We start from the raw sequence: 21,976 nt of genomic DNA, 5'->3' as shown, positions 1-21,976 counted from the left end.
CCTTTCTTTTTTCTCTCCTTGGTGCATTTTCTAGCGTGCAATCTTTGCAAAGTTTTATGCAGAATAATTATGTAAGCAAAGATACTTTTTTATGTGAAGGTTTTGATTATTTTGCTACATTTTTAAAAACTTAGTTCTGGTTTCTTTTTTCTTATTCACTGCATTAAGCTTTAATATCTCGCCACACTAAAGAGGAGCGCTTTATGCCATTCTGAAAGAAAGCATCAACCAGTTTCTTCGATGCAGGCATGAGTGGAACGTCGCGCCTCTAGCGTACACACGGTGCAACAGATACTAAATGTGGACAAGCTTGAAGTCGTGAGCCTGGCCAGCCTGGCCCTGCGATTTCCATCATTCAACATCAGTCGTAGTCGGTCCGCGCTTGGTGGGCTGCGTCTGTTCTTGCCGTGCTTGTACTGACACGCGGGTGCACCGTGAACATCGTACCCAGTTTTCCCCGGCATGGCTGTTTAATCGTTGCTTGCGTTTGAGCTTTGTGACCATGGGGAAAACGAAAGGTCAGTGTTTTCGAGCTAATTTAAGCAGGAAATAAAAAAGAAAACCCCTGTTCCTGTCACCCATATATGTTTTCAGGATCTGTGGCTTTGCTTTCAATTGGATCACAGCCTTAACTTTGGCGATTGTTGACACTTTGCCTCCGGATTTTCAGGAACGAAACGCTGGAAGAAAAGGCAGGAGTTTGAGGAAAACACACAAGAAGATCTGTGCGACGACGACGATGGAAATGGAGGTAACTTGCCAGTTTTGCTCTCGGCACGGTTAAACCCTTTTGTCGCCCAGTGCGCTTCGTCATGCGTGTCGGTTTGTTTCTCTGTTATTCGTAGAAGGGGTTCCTGCAGCTGCTAGCCAGAAACTCAGCACTGCGTCGGTGGAAGACGAATTCGGGGCCAAGGACTATCGTGCACAAATGGAACTGAGACCTGATCACGCATCTCGTCCCCTCTGGGTGGTAAGTGGCTGCAGGTGTTTCTGACGGTTAGAAAGGAGTGCACTTTCGGCTTTCCTGAAATTACCGTTGCTGCCAGTGCTTAGGTTCTCTCCCAGTAGAGAAATGACCAGCCTGTGTTTTTCATGCGTCGACCATAATTACCGTATTTACTCGATTCTAAGCACCCCCTTTTTTTCACGATCGCGATGCCCAAAGTGAGAGGGGGTGCTTAGATTCGAAAAATCTAGACCCCCCCCCCCCCCCCCCCCCCGGGCCCCTCTTTTCGCGGCGAAATCTCGATGAAACGGGCGCGAGAAAAAACATTTTATTTAGGAAACATTCAAAAGAAAAATAGCTGCAGACAGTGAACGCACCGCTATCTGCTACTCGTCACTCTCACTGCCACTCGAGTCCGTCGCACCGCTCGAGCAGCCGCTCTCAGTATCCCAGAGCAGGTCGTCTTCTGTTCCGTCGAAGTTATTTGTAATGGAACACTTCTTAAATGATTTCACCACAACATCAACTTGCACCCGCTTCCACGCCTCCGAAATCCACCTTGCGATGGTTGACGGGGGTGCTTTCTGCAGCTTTCCCGTCGGCGTTTTCTTCCGGTCGGGGTTCCGCACCCATTCTTCATACTCCTGCCGAAGATTAGCTTTAAAGGGCTTGTTTACCGATACGTCGAGAGGTTGCAGCACTGGCGTCATGCCGCCTGGAATAACAACCAGGTCGCAATTGCTGTTTTGGAGCTTTGTTTTTACCTGGGGGGTGAGATGACAACGAAACGCGTCCAACAGAAGCATTGACCGTGTGCCTGCATATGCGCCGAGCAATGCTCCCGGGCGCTGCTGCCACACGACTCGAATCCAGTCGGACATCAGTTCTGCTGTCATCCACCCTTTCTCTTGGGTTCGTACGATGACATCTTTAGGAAAAAGCTCATTCTTCGGCAGGCTTTTTCTTTTCAAGATGATATACGGCGGCAGTTTGTGGCCGTCGGCTGTTACGCATAGCATCACAGTGACAAGTTGCTTCTCGTAACCTGTCGTCTTCACTTTTACTTCTCGAAAATAGGGGGGGTGCTTAGATTCGGGGGGTGCTTAGAATCGCGAAAATACGGTACATTAATTCAGTGTCTTTTTTATTATAATTGCAGGCTGCCGATGGTCACGTCTTTTTGGAGGCATTTTCACCAGTGTATAAACATGCACACGATTTTTTGATAGCAATATCTGAGGTAAGTCAAGTTTTCAAAAGTTTTCATTTGTGGCTGCCAATGCAGTACTGTTGCCACAGAGTTTTGCTGTACAGGCAGTTTAAGCAGCGCTTCATATGATAATTTTTCAAGGCTGTGGTTGAGCTGACTAAACTAACCTTGATGTCATGGGGAAGAATCAAAACTAAGGACAGTCTGGCAATAAATGCTATATTTCTAAGCACCATTTAACTGGCATAGGACACCAGTGATCGCTCCCTGTCTGATTATGGGATAAGATACATGTTATTGAAATCTTAAGGTGTGTGCTTTGTTTCCATTTATCTTGGCATATCCGAGAACAGTGTAGCTTATGTGATCGTAAACTGTTGACACAGTTGTGGCTCAGTCCCCAAATTATCAAAAAAACAAAAAAATATTTCAAAAATTGCACGTTAGCTAATTTCAGCTAAGTGTTTAGCTAACTCTGCTACTGAAAAAGTTTATGTTGTGTAACTTGCTGGCTAAAGAACTTGGATGCAACTGGTTTATGCCAACCAGTCTGAGTTAACTCCACTTTCATTTTGCAGCCGGTCTGCAGGCCACAGCACATTCACGAATACAAGCTGACGTCATATTCCTTGTACGCAGCAGTGTCTGTTGGGCTTCAGACGCAAGACATCATAGAATACTTAAGGCGACTTAGCAAGACTAGCATTCCAGATGGTATTGTTGAATTTATAAAGGTATAGTGCCCTTAACAACAATCTGTTTTTTTTTTTTTCACCTGTTTAATTTTGATGGTGCGGCCATCTTGAGTAATAGGGTACTTGATCTCTGCCGAAAAATATCCTTTCCAGCTCTGCACTGTCAGCTATGGGAAGGTAAAACTTGTCTTGAAGCACAACCGATACTTTGTGGAGAGCCCTTTCCCAGTGAGTTTATTTTTCATTGTAAAAGTAATTCACCTGGAGTTTGGTGACTGCTTTAAATATAATTAGTTTATGGTTGAACATTTCAGGATGTTCTCCAGAAGCTTCTGAAGGATTCTGTCATACAGCAGTGCCGCTTGAGACGGGATGCAGAAAATGACACAGATCTGAGTGTGGTCACTAGGGATGTTCTCAACGCCACACTTGTAAGTTGGAACAACATTGAGCAGAGCAGCAGCAGCATACCAGTGTGTGTAGTGGGTTCTTTACCGTAGAACACGCAATTAAAATTACTGATGTGAAAGATTCTGTTTTCATGCTAAGTTGCTTATAAACTTTCAGGTTGATGCATTTTATTTTGGATCCATATCAAGGAAGTGTTTATGTCCTACTGATATTTTAAAGCTAATTATAGTGAATTAGAAGTCTTCAGGCTTTATTTACTATAAGTTGGTGTGAATATCCCTGATTAGTTTGATAGCCATCTTCACTGATGGCACAGCACTTTTTACTTATTTTTTATTATGACCATTTTTCTGTAGCTTCCACAAACAACTCAATAAGGAGATCACATGAAATGAGTTAAGCTAGACTGCATGGATCGCATTTGTATATTTGGCATTTTCTATTGAAGCTCATCTCATTATTTCTCGCCGTGTGTTTTGCCAAGCTCTGCAGTTTTGATGACATAACAAAGAAATATATACTTGAAAGTAAAGCAAGAAGCTCCTGCTAGTAGGCAATGGGAGACATCGAAAGAAACCTGGAAAATATTTTTGTTTTTCCTTACTCAGCAGAAGCTTAATATGCAGCTGATCCACTAAGTGAAGTTTCTGCGTATTAATTGTTTCTCCGTTCTGGATTGATTCTAGCCAATTAGAACCCAAACTGCAACAGAGGACAAGGCTGACGACAAAAGTCAAATGGGAAATGTCCCAGACGATATCACTGCCTTCTACGAGAAGATGGAGAAGGATGAAGACGATGTTGAAGACTCTGAAACAGTTTCATTTGAAGTCAACCAAGACTACATAGAAAAGCTTCAAAAGAGGTAAAATTTCACTTAGTGATGTGGCGCTCCAAATCCATACGCTGCACTTAAAATGCTACTTTCTATTGCAGATTTCTCGCATAGTGTCACTTTCAAAATCTGAATTCTATACAACATAGTGCTGTCAAGTAGAAATTGAAGATGCTATGCTAATAGTACTTGCGTGCATGTTGCATCTTTAATACCTGTGACAGCTATCACGGTACGATAGTGTTTTTCTTCTTGTGATAATGGCTGCTGTGTTTCTTCTGGTCCTTAGTTTCTTGTGTGTTATAAATTGAGTTCTGGTGTGAGTGCACCATAGATTTTTAAGTTATGACAATTAAGAAGAAAATTCTTAAAAATGCTTTTTCTTCCTCAGGTGCATAGAACTTGAGTATCCTCTGCTGGCAGAATATGATTTCAAGAATGACACTGTGAACCCTGACATCCAGTGAGCACTTTTTGTACATCATGAACTGTTGATTCTTGCCCTTGAGCATACCTCGTGAACTACTGGTACTTCTCTCACGTGCAGCGTTGATCTGAAGCCTTCTGCCATACTCCGACCTTATCAGGAGAAAAGTTTGAGAAAGATGTTTGGAAATGGACGAGGAAGGTCAGGAGTCATTGTGCTCCCATGCGGTAAGTTGAAATAAGTCTTAAGTAAGTGATACAAGTTAGGCTGAAATAAGTGTGGTATGCTGTGCTTACTTTTCGACCTTACTGAAAGCTTAGTTTTATTGCTGCAGTGAGTGTCTTCTCATTGTTCTCATTATGAGTATTCTCATTTTATGGACCTCCTGAGCACTGCTTTTGTTGCATTGAGGGGAAGTTTTTTTTTTAATGAAAATTTCACTGGATTTCTGGTGAGCATCACCTGTTAATTGCCATTTCACGTGAGTTTTTAATACAAACATTTATGTGACATTACTTGTGATGGCTTCTTAAAGTGACACAGAGGAGAGCTCCATCCAAGTTTTGTTCATAGTAAAAATCAATTGTGTGGCTCTTTCTGGGTATGTTGATGCTCTTCCGGCAGGGAAAGATGTATTTACAGCTGAGAAAATTGCTTTTAAATTCTCCCGCTGCATGTTTAAAATTTGTGACATCTAACACCGAATGGATTCAGTAATCACTGTATTGCAATGAATGACGGCGTAGCCTAAACTCTGGGATCTGCACAAAAAAGTTTTGTCAACGCATGCAGTTTACTCTGGTACTCACTTGCAAAATCAGCCAGTGATGTTGGCACCTGTATTTTATTTTTTTACCCTTTCTAGCTTATGAAAGCTTTATTTTCAGTTAAAGTAGTGTCTTTGTTGTTAGAATGTAGTACATATTTTATTGATAAAGTTTGTCCCGAGTGTTCCTTTAATAAGGATATTTATTCTGCTAAACTGCACTGTTTCAGTGCTATTCAGGCAGGCAGTTTGTATAAAGCGTCACTGAAATAAGGAAAAAGTTAATTATGGTGTCATATCTTGATATGCAGGCCTCATGAACAAAATGATGTTATGTGTGTATAGTAGTTTTGCACTTGGGCTGATTAGTGTATTGGTCCAAGGTATATTTGGTACAGATCATCACGATCAAATTGAGTTGCATTAAATATAGTGCTGCATGATGAAGCTTAAGTTTGCATAAAGCTTATTTACGGTTGAGTCTTTATTCCTTGCTGTCAGTCATTAGTATTGTGTGCTTTGTGTACTATATGATCCTCACTTAATGGGAGCACCTGATTAGTCTCATTTTTGAGCATTCAGTGTAAAGTCCTGAAGGCTGCTTTTTCCTTGTGTGTGTGTGCATGTTGCACGTGCATCTGGATGCATGTCATAATGGCCACTTTTTTTCACAATAAATTGGAAGCAGTGTTGAGAAAAGCTTTGATACAAATTTGGCATTCACTTTAAGTGTGGACTGTACTGTACATCTGGGATTATGAAACTCGTGGATTGCTCTGAAATTGGGGAGAGTTTAAACATGGTTTTACATGCGATGCATGTACAGGCATTGGTATTTATAAGGCTGTATTCAGTCCGTTTCTGGTATTAGCAAGCAGTTTACTTGTGTGCAGGTGCTGGAAAATCACTGGTGGGAGTCACAGCATGTTGCACAGTAAGGAAGCGATGCCTTGTGCTGTGCAACTCCGGTGTGTCTGTGGAACAGTGGAAGGCGCAGGTTAGCCATCTCATTTCCTTGTATATTTGTAAAGCAGGAAAACATTTGACGCCTGTCTTCTCCTGCATCCTCACGTTTGTGGTTTTATATCTGAGCACAATGGCAGTCATATATCCAGTTTATCAGGAAACGAAGAGCACTCATGTCTTCATAAGCATACACTGTACACAAATAAGAGGAGGAGTAGGTAGACAAACAAGGCAGATGTAGTGAACAAGAACGCAAACGGATCTAGGCGAACAAGTGGTTACTCTTAAGACATGGATCCATTAGCTGCGAAGTGAGTCAGTATCTTGCAGTCGGCGTCTGTGACAGTCTAGTTTGACATCGGCATAGATATGACTGCAAGTTTTCATTCTTAGTTTTTCTCTTGTCATGACAGTTAAGTGCGCATCAGGATTGTTGCGAGTCATTGGTCAGACTTTATGGTGATGTGGGCCTTGGCTATTCCAGTTCAAGATGTGGTCAACAGCAGACGACAGTGTCATTTGCAGGTTCACATCGGAGGCCAAGGACAAGCCTATGGGTGAGTGAGATTGGTTGCTTACCTTTGGCTGATGAGTGGGTATTTATATTACTCTCTCAGTTTATAACATATTGTGTGGAGCCCTGTACTGAATTTCATCATTCACCCTTGGTTTGCGTAAGCATCAAGATGTGGCACATGTTTTCGTCAGATTGACAGAAATAAGTGCATTATGAAGTGAGAGGTGGCTATACTTGGGAGAAAGTGAGTAGTTAAGTAAATAAATTATCCTCCTGCATTTATTTTTGTTTAGGTCAAGCTGCACAGCTGTAAAGGGTGTTCACAGATGTTAAGGCCTTTGAATGCTGGTCGCTTACTATTACTGTGTGGTGGTTAGCTCCAAAAGAGGGCTTTCTTTTTTTCCTTTAACAGTGTGTGTGCGATGACTTTGGTGCACAATCTGCATTTTATCATGCTGCAGTTTTTGTGAATGCTTGAATGTTACAGGCTGTGTACAAAGATGTGGCAAGGGGCAGACAGATTATTCTGGTCCTTCCATCACTATTTAATCTACTTGTTTGTGAAACCTGCCCAGTGTGAGTTTTCATGGGCTCTGGAAAGCATTTGGTACCCCCCCCCCCCTCTCTCTCTCTCCTCTGGATCTTTTTCCTACACTCTTTCTCTTGACATCTGTAGTCTCATGGGAGATTAGCTGTATAAGTTGCTTTGTTGCTTGCCACTTCTCTATCACGCTGCCCTGGTCTGCAATGTTTTTGCACCTTGATTTGTAATAACCTGATATATGCATGGAAAAAGAGGTTTGAAACTTATTACTGTCTTTTCATTGCATATGCTTGTAGTTACGGTTATGTGTTGGTGCAGCATAAACTAAAAAGTGGTCAGAATGTTGTGCCTTACCTTGAAGTCTTGGAGACAACAAAGTTGGAAAGAAGCTGTATTTAAGAAATTCTTCCCAGGCACAAGAAAACAGAAGTTCACATTGCACTTATTGGCCGACTTTAAAGGAGTCCTGTGACACGCAGGTAGCATGCAGTGTTTATTCTTTGTTTGCAGCTTATGAAATGTGATGATGCCTCACTACCCATGAGAACTTCGAAGTCGTGGCCTTTATGATTTTAATCTGTTTCAGAAATATTCATTCTGGGCTAGAGGAGTTGTAGCGCAACAGCAATTTTTGATAGTTTGTATGACCTAAGAAACAACGTAGGCTACTGCTTCAGTGTTTGAGTGGGCATTTGGCTTGCACTTGACTCATTTCTACTTGCCAAAGGAAACAAGCTAAAAAAAGAAACCTGCAAGTTATAGTGTTTCTCATTTAGAAAAATCAACTTTAAAGAAGCACTGCGAATAAGCTAAAAGTGCTACAAACAGTGCAAGGGTTGTCATTTGTCACATTCTTTCAAGCTTTTGTGGAGGGGAGCAGTGCAGTATATCTGAAGGCATATGAACATAGGTAAGAATGCTAGTCAACCGACTGCACTGCCAAAAGTAAAAATTTGTATAAGGCGGTGGGGGTATAAAAGAAAACTGATGGAAGGCTTTCCAATTCACTCACTCACTGAGGCTTATGAGCAAAGGTGGTGAATCCCCATTGCTTCCACACCTCATCTACTGCCACTGGCTGTGCATTTGAATGACAACATTATCAGCATGTGCAGCAGTGGCATCAGCTGCGGGCAGCCATAGCAGGACAGCCATGGCATGCAAGTGACTGGTGTTTGTATGGAAGATGCTGTAGGAGTGTAGCTAGAATAGCTGTACTGATTGGTAGCAGCCAGGTTTCTCACTGGATGATGGAACTGTGATAGTTATAGCTGCTCATATTTTGAATTTCATGGGTGTAATAATAATCTTATGACATATCATGCACTGATCTTTTTGTAATTTCTTTTGTCCTTACCTTCACAGTGCATGAGGAACCCTTTGAAGCACAATAGCCTGGTGTGAAGGAAGTGTCGCAGGGCCCCTTTAATGTTGCAAGAACACCTAGGTATTGCCTCACCTCTAAAGTGTCCACCAATGGACTTTGTGACCTAAGCAAAAAGAAAGGATGGAATAATGCTCCCTCATCTGTAAACGTGCATGTGAAGAAGTACAAGGTCTCTTCAAGGTCTCTGCCGCTGCGGTGGCTCAGTGGTTATGGCGCTCGGCTGCTGACCCGAAAGACGCGGGTTCGACCCCGGCCGCGGCGGTCGAATTTCGATGGAGGTGAAATTCTAGAGACCCGTGTACTGTGCAATGTCGGTGCACATTAAAGAACCCCAGGTGGTCGAAATTTCCGGACCTTTCACTACGGCGTCCCTGTAGTGAAAAGAATATCAACTCCTTGAAAACTTTTTAGAGAAGAGCGCACATGTTAGAGAGAAGAAAATTACCGAAGTTCAGTGCACTAGTCGCATGAGTTCAATTTGGATTTTTTTTATGTGTCAAGATAAGGCTTATGTTATGTCATATGAAACAAGCAGCCTTGTAAAGGGTGTTGTAGCAACTGAAATTGTTTGTTGGAAATCTTGTAAATCAGAATCGCTCTTGTAGCCATCACAATGGCTCAGCGGTTGTGTTCCTTGGCTGCTGAAGATGCCGGTTCGATCCCATCCACGGCGATCGCACTTCGATAGAAACGAAATGCTAGATGCCCATGTACTGTGCGATGTCAGTGCTTGTTAAAGAATCCCAGGTAGTAAAAATTATCAGGAACCCTCCACTACAGCGTGCGTCATAGCCCGAGTCACTCTTAAACCATAAACCAAAACAGTTCTTGCCTTTGTCAGCAACAGAAAGGCCATCAGAACATCTGTGTACCACCTTAACTGAGGTTTTAGGAGGAAGCCTAGGAGAGGATGCTCTACTTCGTTCAGAGGTGCTGAATACCTTGCTATTGGGACAGTTTTGTTGATCGATGATTGTGAAGCCCAGCTCATCCCAAGTCATTGCACCAGCTGATGCAAGACTCCTTAAAATTAAGAGCACCACACCAGAATATCATTGCAACCTGAGAAGAACTTAATTACATGAGGGGTGATAGTATTCACACATGCTCTCAATATAAACTGTACTTGAAGGCAGTGTCTTGACAGTGCCCCGGTGGTCGTATCGAAAACTGCTGGACTTCTGTGCTTAAATAGAACTGGGACATTTACACGATGGTGGGCTAAACTTTCTGACCTCTTGAGTTCTGGACTTCGCATGCTCAACTCTTTTAAAAAATTTGCTGGTCATTACTGCCACTGTCTAACTGCTGTGTCACCCTTTTCTGTACCTTTCTGTTTACGTTGCAAATTTGCAGCAAGGTAGTAGTGACCACTCCTGTAGACCTCAGATGAACACATTGGCTTTTCACTCGTCTGTTCATGGTACTACACCTGGTTTACTCTTACCCCCATCTTTTTTAACTTTTGGGTTTACACGTGTATTGCCTGCTTTGTTTTTAGTTAATGGTTAATACCATAGCTAATTACATTGTTGTACCCACAGGTTTTTTTTTTTTTTTTCAATTTTTTATGCCTGACATGCAAAGTCCTGTGTTAACAGGTGCAAAACTTAGATGCACCTTTACAACACCAAGGCACAGATATGTTTTAATCAACTTTTTTTGGAAGGTTGTCATTGCAGCCAGTTTCACATTAGGGGAATGTGGAAGGTTTTCTCCTCATGAATACAGACACGCATGTAAAAAGGAAGTGCTCTCCTGACTCGATAGCAAGGCCCATGATTCACTAAGCACTGTCTTGGGGCACTGTCTGTTAGCTTTTCCGCATTGGTGTTACTGGTTGCAGCAAGGACACATCATAGCGGATCTCTATTTGTGATGTTAGTGATCGAAGAAAAGTTGGGAGGTGATAGGCAGTCAGAGTGGCCTAAATTCATTCTTGTATTGTACGACCTCAGCGTTGGAATCTAAACAGTTTTTCATTGTTGCTGTGTTCTGAAGTGTCTTAATGACATTATTTTTCTTATCTATGGACTGACATGGTTGTCAGAGTCATGTTACAATTTGGAAATTTTACATGTATATGCACCTTTGAAAGTTGTATTATGTAAAACAGTATTTTTGTTGACAGCAGCTGTCACCCATAATGTGAAAAATGCTACAGTAGTTATAATAGTACGCAAAAGGACATTATTAGTACTTACTAGTTAGCAAGAGAACATGTAGCTTTGTTTTACTGGGACGTGAATGTTGAAAATGCTTTGTCTTCCTTGCAGTGCATAGTGTATTTGTTGATCTTTAGGGTTGTATCCCAGCCACACATTTATTTATAGGTGTTTTCATGTGCCCTTGAAGCTAAAATGCTTGATTACTGAGCAGCGACGGCAAACAATGTCTGAACGCAACAAGCACATTGGGATGAACCTAAACTGCTAGAGTATCTGCACACTGAGTCTAATTCGTGTGAAGGGATGCCAGGTAGTTGGAGTTGGATAGCGATCTTTCAGCATCCTGTTGCTGACAACCTGTGTGCAGTGCACTTGGTCATCACAGCAGGTAAAGTCATGTCTCTCGTTATTTTCAGGTTGTGGAATCTGCATTACCACCTACTCCATGATCACCCACACACAAAGGCGCTCCTGGGAGGCTGAGCAGGTCATGGCCTGGCTGAAAGAGCAAGAATGGGGACTCATGCTGCTTGATGGCAAGTGCATGTGTGCCTCTTTATAGTTAGCCTGGAGGAGTACTCTGGCGTTTTTATATAGCATTTTCCAGCGTATATGCTCTCCTATGCCTAACCAGCTCTGGGGGGAACGCTTAAAAGGTGTGGACTGACTACCTAGGATGAAAAAGTTAGATCCAAACATAACTGTATGTGAGGGCTGACTACACTGACATAGTGAGCCTAGGAAGCCAAACATATGACTGAGAATTCAAAAATATGAGGCACAATGCCTGTGGTCAGTGCAGAGCGTTCCAATTTCATACTGCTGGACTAAACTGCAATACTTTGTGCCCACATTGGTATTCTCATGATTTTTGAGTTTGTGGTCACAAGATCAAGTAACTGCTGTTAAAAATTCTGCAAGGCATCATTTGAAAATCATTTCTAGGGGATATTTTAGCTGCTTATTTATTATTTATGGCAGTGGCATCTACATTGCGATTGCACATCCACGTCTTCAACAGCTCTATAGTAGTTTGTCAAGATATCGTGGGCGGCTGTGGTGTTGGTCGGCGCCGAAGTTACAATTAATCGGGCCAACCTGCCCACCACTGCACTCTCCGTAAGTTCGGAGGGGGAGGAGCGACAAACTTCTCCACCCCGCGTGCGAAAGATTGTGATTCGACTGCTGACCGGCGATAGGGGCCACGCCTGATTAGTCGTTGACCGGAGGCATGAGGCGTAGGCAAGTTCCGTAGCGAATTAATTTAATTAGGCAAACAACAACCGAGTATTACAATATGCCCGACAAGGTAGCGCCGTACCCTGACGTAACGCAAATAGCACAAGCACCAATTGAACACGTTAACACAACAATTAACACAAAGAAAGAAACATCAGGGCGATTGCTATACAAAAATGTTACGAGACGGAAATACAGTACAAAGGATTACAACGAGAAACACAGAAAGTAAAAATACAAAGATAAAAGAGTTGAAGTGAGTGGTGAGAAACGATGGCTTAGCTGCGGAGTGGCAAGGTCCGGTCGCAGGGAGCGTCGGGCTGCGGTTGCGCGTCGCGGGGCTGATAGGGGCTTGCGGATACGGGCGAACTTGGGCCTCGCGTCTTCGGGACCACCGTCGCCGCGCTCTACGCGTCAGATCTCTGCCTAGGCTCCTTGCCGACCACTTCCCTGGCTGACCTCACTCACGACCGCACGCACCGAAATCTCTAGACCAACTGCCAGCGCGCGGCGTTCCCGTCGCCCCCTTCACATGGCAAAGAATGAAAAAAAAACAACACAAGGAAAAAAAAAGACTCTTCAGGAGCCACGCACAGAGGAATGCAGCTCCCAAAAAGAAAAAAAAGAACACATGAAGGAATGTCGAAAGAATTCGGCACAATGCCTTAATCCCACGAGGAGTCATTGGGGCCGCGAACAGTGCCGGGGCATTCAATCCGCTTCTGCTGTTCCCAACACGTGCAAGCACTTGCCACCTGTATGGCAACAATGCTAGGAGGGGGGGGGGGGAGTAGTTTTGAGTGACCCCTCCAGCGCTATGGTGAGAATGCCATTCCCCCGCGGGGGAGGGGGAAAAAGTCGTCGACACTGCTCCGCGACATGTTTCTGGGAAACAAAGGTCAAAGCTGGACAGGGCAGGCATGAACTTTGTGACAAAAAAACGAAAGGGCAGGATTGATGACAAGTTTGTTAAATCAGCTTTTTTTTTTTCTTTTTATAATTCACACTTTTTAATAATACTGCTGTGTGCTTTTGGTACTGGTGGCAATTCATGAAACATTTGGAGGTTTGTGTTCAGAAGTTTGTTTGTCTTTGTTTTCTAGCAGCGAAATTCCGTAAGAGCACCATTGTTTTGGTCACATGTTGTTCACATAGTAGTTAGCTATGAAGCTTTGCTTGCTGATTTTTACTTTGGCACCAGCATAGCTTCTAAATGACAGTCTGTGATGGCTCATTGGTTGCGACATTTGGCTGTCCTGGCCATGGCAGTGGCATTTTGATGGAGGTGAAATGCAAACACACTTGTGTGCTTTGCAGTTTCAGTGCAGGCCTCAGGCAGTCGAAATGGCCTAGAGACACAACTTGTTATCCCTTATAGACTTATGTGCAGCTTCAAAATTTTGAGCCTAGCACACCGTGCCAAAATGCACATGTGCAGCCATAATAACACAGAGCATACTTTCGCATTTTAAATTTATTTACAGATTCCATTTGGAAGATTTGTAGTTTCTTGGGTTTATGGGCAAGCGCTTCAGTAGAATGTGCTAACATATGTAAAAAGAACCTCCTAATTTTTTGCTAGGTAATTCGTTAGGGGTGTTTGATTGTGGAAGCATGCTCCTCATTATTATGGCCGGGACTGTACGTTCTCATATCAGCTTGTCATACCAACTTCTGAACATGTCATCAAATGTGTATAATGTTTAATTGTGTGATTCTTGCCAGTCGTGTAACTTTTCAAGTTTGGACAAATTCATTGAGATGGAAATCAAGAAAGAAAGAGAAAATACTGAGCACATGCATTTACACTTTACTCTTGTACTATTGTGCACTTTAAGTGATGTAAAAGGTTTTTGAACTTGAATATGCATGGCACCTTGCTCCACTGGTTGTTCTCAGTTGTCTCATATTCTCGTGCAAACGGTGCTCTGCAGAGGTGCACACCATTCCGGCGAAGATGTTCAGGCGGGTGCTGACAATAGTGCAAGCCCACTGCAAGTTGGGGCTCACAGCCACGCTGGTTCGAGAAGATGACAAGATCCAGGACCTCAACTTCCTCATCGGCCCAAAGCTATACGAGGCCAATTGGCTGGAGCTTCAGAACAATGGCTACATTGCCAAAGTGCAGTGTGCTGAGGTAAGCGGCTACTGTCTGCAGTGCCAGCGACAGTCTCCCAAGCTGTGCAGCATATCTTCTGTTGGCATCTCAACAAGTCCCAGCAGTTTATCGTAGGCTTTATGATGTCTCTTATTTGCAGACTGTTGTGTGCAATTGTCCGATGCATGTCGCCTCATTTCAGAACAAACTTGAAAAGTTCCTGTTTGATGCCAGGCTCTTTAACAAAGCTACTGGCCCAATTTTTTGGCAGTGTTGATAAGGCACTAATCACACATTAAAAGCATGCTGCTTTAACATGGTTGTACATTTCATATGGCAGCTGTGACATTGTTGACGGGGGGTATGTGTAAGGATGGGCAGATGGGTGTAGAGCTTCTATAGATGCAAACGGTAAATGTGTGTTATGAGTGAATAGAAAGAAATGCAGTATGAGAAGAAAAATTTGTTTTAGTAAGAATTTCTTTTGTGTGGATACCCTGCCATTTGTTTGCAAATATGTGGTACCTTATGTGCCACAACAAAACAACTCTCCTTTTTTTTTCTATCATTGGGGATGGCCCAAAAAGCCCCAGTTGTGTAATAGTCTCCTGAAAAACCTGATTTGTATATGATTTTCAACTTCTAAGCGTGTATTTGTGCTTAAAACAATGAGAAACATCGTTTTAGAGCAAACTGAGCCAGATTGTTACCACCGTGCATTTTGGAAAAGGAGATAAAGAAAAAAAAATCCTGGGCCCGAGATATTCACATTGTGTACCAATTTGACATGCATTTGCTTTTTGGTAGGTTTGGTGCCCAATGACGCCGGAGTTCTACAGAGAGTACCTCTCAGCCAGAGCATGTAAGAAAATGGTAAGGAAATTACTTGTTTCTTTTTATTATTTTTATTTTTCTTTGCAAAAGCATGTTCATAGCAGACATGCATTTGGAGCCATTGCATTGTGGCCAGATTTTCTGTTGTCTTCTTAGAAGATTTGGTTTTGAAGTATGATTCAAATATATTTACACCGCGACACTTCTTGACAACCTTTTCTCAGTGTAACTGGGTGCATGGCGTGCTGTTACCTAATTGGTAGGTGTTCTGTAAGGCCTACTCTTGAAATACTCATTTTTACTGCAAATGTGGTGTGTGTAGCCTCTGGCAAATGTGCGAGTAGCAGTTTAGCAGATACTTTTTTAATGCTTGTTCCTTGTGACGTATCATATTGACCTTTATACAAGAATCCAACTCCTGACCAAGTGATGTTTTAGCTGTTAATTCATGGTTCCTGAATATCCTGTTGTTGCTATCGGTGATACTTCCTGCAGTCCGTCTGCTAAGCAGAAACCTGACTTTTTTGAAATTTCTTTGCATTTAGTGCAGTTAAACAGAAACGTTCATGCACTTTTTTCAGCTGCTGTTCGTCATGAATCCGAACAAGTTCAGAGCCTGCCAATTCCTCATCAAATTTCATGAGAGGCGAAATGACAAAATCATCGTGTTTTCAGACAATGTGTTTGCCTTGAAGCACTACGCCATCAAGATGAACAGGTGAATTTGTGTGGATAACAGAATGATGCTGCTTGAAACATCTTGGCACAGACTGGTGCTGTCATGCTGTTTTTGCTGCATGATAGTCCTTTTACACAATGTGAATAACATTTTCTCAGCAGAAGTGCTTAATGGCAGTTCATAGCTCATCTCATCATATTGTTTAATGAGGTTCTTTAATGCGTCCAGTCTGTAATCCTTACTTTAACTGCGTCTTTTAAGTTGTTTGTGTGTGTGCCCTTAACATATTTTATGCTGAATGGTAAAACTAATTTTGGTCCACTTTGTGTTCTAAAAGAGGTTGTGCTGCATGAGATTGATGGGTAGTGTGCAGACTTGGTTCTTTGAGATGCGAAAATGCAATATATTAGCCAAACTGTTACCTGCATTCACAGTCAACAGCAGAAGTTTACAGGATGCATGTGCTCGGTGAAAAATTTATTTTACACTTGACATGCGAACCAGTCACCTGGTATTGGCACCTGCAGGTGGAACAAGCCGTCCCATCATACTTGCTGATATATTTCAAGCTGCTGACCTCTGTGACAATGTTGAAAAAATTTTTCCCGAACACTCAAATCCTGCAGACGTTTGCTGCCGTCTGTGCCCGTGGTGTGTTAACTGTTACAGCTACTGTCAACCGTAGTGGTGCTGTGCGACAGCGAAGTGCGCAACTGCAGTTTTGAGTGCTGAGAAGTGTTAGTGGGAGGCAGGGGGGCAAAGAGAAACTCAGAGAACAAAAGGAAAATAAATTGTATTTTTGAGATGTCCTGATAAATTGATGGTGACAGTTCTGTGAATGTTTTTTCCCGAGTTATCAAAAGTGATACAGTCAAGACCGGATATGTACAACCTGGGTATATTGAACACGCAGATTATCCCCTTGAAAATCCTATGTAAGAGTATAGGAAAGTTGCACAGTGTATCGAACTACAATTTCGGCAGTCATTCAATATATTGAACTGCACGCTGTAATCCTGCAAGTGGCACTTCTAGCAGTGCTTTCGACCATTTTTCAAGCTTGAAGTCAGGTCAACTGGTCAACTGCATGGCTTGGGCACCTGCTGACAATGCTAGCGCTGTGAAACCTTGTGAAGAGGTGACCGTGAGGTGTGCTTGAGGGCGGACTTCAACCTCATGTACTCGTTTTCCACGCCACATTGGTGTCATGCAATGAAGCCAGCTGAATTAGAGCCTTGGCGGCAGCCCTCGTCCGGTGTGCTTCGCTGGCAGAGGCATTGCAGAAATCAACATTGCTTTTATTTTAAGGTCCTATTTTTTATTTATAGTATACTGGTGGCAGGGTTTGACGTCTTGATACGTAGTGGCTGGTTCCAAAAAATTGCCCACTGTGGTTTCGACGTGAAGCAGCTTAGGCCTATGTAAATGCCTAGCGTTCAGTGCACTGCCAGCATGCCGGCAGGTGGCACGTCACTGCAATGTATTCTTGCTTCTAAGTTACAGATAAGCATATTATCTATTGCCATTTTTATATATTGAACTATTTTACGATTCCCTTCGAGTTCAATATATTCAGGTTTGACTATGTTTTGTTGTTAGTGCTGCTCTGAGCTTGGTGGAGTCTTTTTAGCCGTGTGAATAGAATGAAGGACTGGTCAGTAGTCTGAGGCAGATGTCACCGTTTTGTGCCAATGCATCTATTTGCACATCATAGACAATTAAAAATTGTAATCCAGGGCAGTATAAAGTGTGTTTTTTGTCACTGTCATGGGTGTGTGTGTGTGTGTGCATGTCTGTGTGTAATTTGCTTCCATGGTGTACAGTGCTGTTGTTAGTTCTTATGCTTAGAGAATTGTATATACTATACCACTTTGCACTGAACATTGAAATTCACAGGCTGCTTCTGAAGATGTGCACAATTGCTGCGACCTAATCCCATTAGGTGCTTTGAAGCACTGCATGGTGTACCCGACTGATGCTAAATTGGCTGCATTCGTTTTGCTTACCTTGCTTCTCAAAGTGGTGATTTGTGGCAACATCTTCCGGCAGGCCGTACATCTATGGCCCCACATCCCAGCAAGAGCGGATGCAGATCCTGCAGAACTTCAAGTACAATCCCAAAGTGAACACCATCTTTGTGTCTAAGGTGGCCGACACCTCCTTTGATTTGCCAGAGGCAAACGTGCTTATCCAGGTGTCTGCGCATGGTGGCTCCAGGAGACAGGAGGCCCAGCGATTGGGTCGCATTCTCAGAGCCAAGAAAGGTAGTAATTCTGCACCTCCCCACTGCTCATTATTGTCCCAGAGCTTGGCTTGGAGCAGGGGTTCTCAAACCCTTTGTTTCCTTGGAGTGCTTTTTGGGTTCCCTGAGCACTATAATCCATGCATACTTCAGTGATCGCCTTCATCTGCTTTAATTGGGGACTCATCATAGTGTTATTGCTGGCACCAGACTGTTTCATACACAGTAAATCTTGTTAATTCGACCGCCATTAATTCAGAGATCTGGATAATTCGAACTGCCGGCGCGGCCCATGTAAGTCTGTGGTGTTAGACACTCGCAAATACAGACACTAAAGCGTCGTGCCACTTAATTTGAACGGGCTCCCAAAGGGAGGCTGTATCCAGAAATTGACCGTCGCAGCAAGCGATTTTCAAAATAGCCTTACTCAAACCTGAACTGCTTGCGGGAGAGTAGTCTCGATCTGACGTGCAAGCAACAGCAGGCATGACGAAAAACAAACGGCTCAGTCTCCGAGAATAGTTTGACCGCTTAGTTTTGGTTTCGCTTTTCTCAGCTTTGTGCAAGCCTGCAACGAGGCTGTTATCGGCCACAGGGGGAAAAAATATAAAGTAGCTCTATGTGAGTTTTGTGCTTGTCTTCATACAGGCGCAATTGCGTAGGAGTACAATGCCTTCTATTCTCTGGTGTCAGAGGACACCATGGAGATGCACTACTCAGAGGACACCATGGAGATGCACTACTCGCGCAAGCGACAGCGCTTCCACCGGCATGGATCTTCCATTGTGGCAAAAAACTGTGTGCTCGTTCACATGCTGTTCGCTCTTTGTGCAGTAAACCTCCTCACACATGACGCAGCCGCCTGCAAGCGGGCTGCACCGCTATTGCGTGGCACTGTGAAAGATGCCGGGGAGACCTTTAGCATTTTGGAACAGTTCAATCATTGTCGTGCTGTTCTCATATCAAAATGCTGGCGACCACTGCTTACTTCTACCAAATAAATTTACCATGATGCGAGTGGTTCATGTCAGTTTTTTCAGGATCATTCAATAATCCGAGCATTTTTTCCAGTCTCTTGAAATTCTTATTAACAAGCTTTTACTGTACAGCCGGTCATTAATAATTGAATTTGGGAATAGAGGCCATGCATTCGTGTGCTCTTTTTGGCTTGCGTGTCAGGAAGCCAAGGCGCATGGTTCCTCAGTACCTTCTGAAAGTCACGGGGCTTCCTTGTCAGTTTTCTGTGTTTAGTGTGCTTGCATTTCTTATGTATATGGCTTGGGTGTGCTGTCAGGGGGGGGGGGGAAATATAAAGTAGCTCAATGTGAGTTTTGTGCTCGTCTTCATACAGGCGCAATTGCGGAGGAGTACAATGCCTTCTTCTATTCGCTGGTGTCGGAGGACACCATGGAGATGCACTACTCGCGCAAGCGACAGCGCTTCCTGGTGAACCAAGGGTATAGCTACAAGGTCATTACCAAGTTGGAAGGCATGGATGAGGTGAGCTGCTGCTGTTCCAACTGTGAACACGTCTTGGACTTTTCAGCAGTACGAAAATTCAAAGTTGTTAAATTCAAACGAAAGTTTGGAATGTTCTTACTTCTAAGAGCACATCACTTTTGATGTGGTTTGGTTTGGTTTATGGGGTTTAACATCCAAAAGTGACTCGGACTATGAGACTCCGTAGTGGAGGCTGCGGGTCATATTGTGACCGCGGTGGGGGGATACTTGACCACGCAGTCTGGGGTCTTAAAATGTAGCACATGAAATGCGACAGTGCTGCGGCTCAGGATCGATCAAACTGTGTAGTGGCAGACCAGCAGAGCCCCATAACCACTGAGCCACCGCTGCAACTCTTTTGATGTAGTCCCCACCAGTGAAATGCTCATGGAAGTTGCATGCGTATTGCGGTTGGCTGCACGTGCAACCTTTTTGAGGTGTGCCCACTCAAACAAACTGCACTGTCAGCAGTCTTGGGACTAGCCTATAAATATTCTTAATCAGGTATAGCACACTTACTGAACTTTTTGATTTGTTGTAAAGTCGATCTTGGGCACCATCATTTGTGAGCTAGCAGAATTGACCCTTGATTTTGTATCTGGCTTGATTTGTGGGGCACAATACCCTGATTTGTATCGTTTGACATTAACGTGTCATTAACTTTGGATGTGTGTCCATGTCATCTTCATTATTGCTTCATGAGATGTGCATCATAAAAACCTCTTGCAAGTATAGGTTTCTGGTGCCACACTTCGCAAAATCATTTAATGGTTCTTTGAACCATTTGTTAAAACTGGGGCTATGACAAGATTCATTAGGCACACACACACTTTTGTTGCCCAAAGCATTTAGGCAGCGGCTTAGTATCATAGTATGTATAAAGAATGCAGCAGCGAATGCCCATCAAAGAAGGCCCTCCACTGGGTCAACCGGTTTTCATAAGGCAGAGACTAGGTAAGAAAGGGAAGGAGAAGGGCCTTTGTCCTCGTGCCATGGGCAGTTCATTGTTTGGGCTAGAGGTGTGAAGGGGTTCCAGTCTCTTTCCTGCCTAGCCTCTGCTGCAGAGCCAGAACTGGACGATGTCATTGGCTGTACGGAGGGGGCATTCACCGCTTCATTCTTGAGTTGTAGTTGACTATAGGAATTTTCATCCTTTGGCATAAAAAGATGGGTACTATGAGTAAAAGACTGTTACAGTTCTTTGAAGGTCTGTCTTTGCATTGCTCCTTTGTGCAGGAGGACCTTGCTTATCGCACGAAGGATGAGCAGACCAATTTGCTGCAGCAGGTGCTTGCTGCCAATGACGCTGACGCAGAGGAGGAGCGGGTGGCTGGTGAGACCGGTCCAACGGGCCACCGTGTTCAGGTCTGGCTTAGCTCTTTTACTTCACAGCTACGCTCGTTAGTAAAAAAGGTGTGGCCAAGCTATTTGAGAAGGGGCGAGTAAGGCTATGATTGTGGTACTCATTTGTCTAAATGGAAGCAATAAAACTCCCGCCCTGCTGCTGTCATAGTGGCACCATTTGCAGCATCCTATTTTGATTACTGGTGCATAGAGGGCCATCACTGGTGCTTGCAACAAAACCCATGCCTTGATTTGCCACGTCTGAACATGCTGCTTACAGATGCAGTTTGAGGTTACCATTTCAGTGCTTGCTGTACACTTCACAGCATGCAGTGTCACTCTAAGTAGGTATAATTTAGGCATTTCATGTTGCTTCTGTTTTGCTCTGGTAGTTGAAAAACATGTCATTGCTGAGCAGCACCACTTATAATGGGTGTCCGTAATAACCAAAAAATTAAAAGCAAGTCTTTTGTCTGTGTACATCTGATAGCTGCTATCATAGTCACAGCCATTGTTCCACCTATGTTGTATTCATATTCACTGGTGTTCTTGTATTGCTGTTGTAGATTTAATGGCATCTTTTGCAGGGATTGTTTACAAGACTGCACTTTTTTCTTTCACAGATGTCAAGAAGAACTGGGAACATGAGTTCTATGTCTGGTGCAGACAGTGCAGTCTACCTTGAGTATAAGACAGAGAAAAAAAAGACATGTCTTTAAGGCATCCGCTCTAAGGCTTGTCAAACTTAGTCTTGTAGGTAGTGTTGAAAAAACTAGGCAATTAAGAGCAGTAATGAAGATGAAACTGAATGTTAGTTGATAGGTATGACTAGCATTGCAAAAAATGTACTTCCTTTTTCCCTTTGCAGTGTATAACTAACAGTATCAGGGAACAAGGAAAACGTCATGGCGTATGCGTATGGAGGTTATAAAGAATTGTGTAATAAAACAGCAATTTTTTTTTTACATAACATTCTACATGAGAACAGGCAGTGAAGTATTTAAAGAGGCATTAGTTCCTCACAGTGGTAATGCCTGTGTACTGGTTGCGGGCATTATTTGAATAAAATAAATGATCAGTAAAACACATTGTATACTGTCTTGTATGCTGCATGCAGCTTATATGCTTCAGTGAGCAGTGCTGCTCTGATGTGAAGTGGCGGCTTAGC

The 21,976-nt window shown here is 43.2% G+C and overlaps 1 protein-coding gene across 1 annotated transcript; it reads left to right on the top strand.

The window, feature by feature from the left end:
* The first annotated feature begins 230 nt into the window (after window positions 1-230).
* hay (ATP-dependent DNA helicase hay) lies at window positions 231-21,891 on the top strand. The gene is made up of 21 exons (XM_077658984.1): window positions 231-518; window positions 671-751; window positions 846-970; window positions 2,106-2,186; window positions 2,735-2,890; window positions 3,005-3,079; window positions 3,166-3,282; window positions 3,949-4,127; window positions 4,489-4,560; window positions 4,645-4,751; window positions 6,184-6,287; window positions 6,741-6,813; window positions 11,289-11,408; window positions 14,046-14,248; window positions 15,017-15,082; window positions 15,625-15,761; window positions 17,772-17,986; window positions 19,316-19,464; window positions 20,701-20,829; window positions 21,432-21,565; window positions 21,677-21,891. Exons 1-20 carry the CDS (start codon window positions 503-505, stop codon window positions 21,525-21,527), a joined length of 2,301 nt encoding a protein of 766 aa, XP_077515110.1. The 5' UTR covers window positions 231-502; the 3' UTR covers window positions 21,528-21,565; window positions 21,677-21,891.
* Window positions 21,892-21,976: the final 85 nt, after the last annotated feature.

The sequence above is a fragment of the Amblyomma americanum genome, chromosome 3 (assembly GCF_052857255.1).
Source record: "Amblyomma americanum isolate KBUSLIRL-KWMA chromosome 3, ASM5285725v1, whole genome shotgun sequence".
NCBI classification, from domain to species: domain Eukaryota; kingdom Metazoa; phylum Arthropoda; class Arachnida; order Ixodida; family Ixodidae; genus Amblyomma; species Amblyomma americanum.
This window is presented reverse-complemented; position numbering and strand designations above follow the sequence as displayed.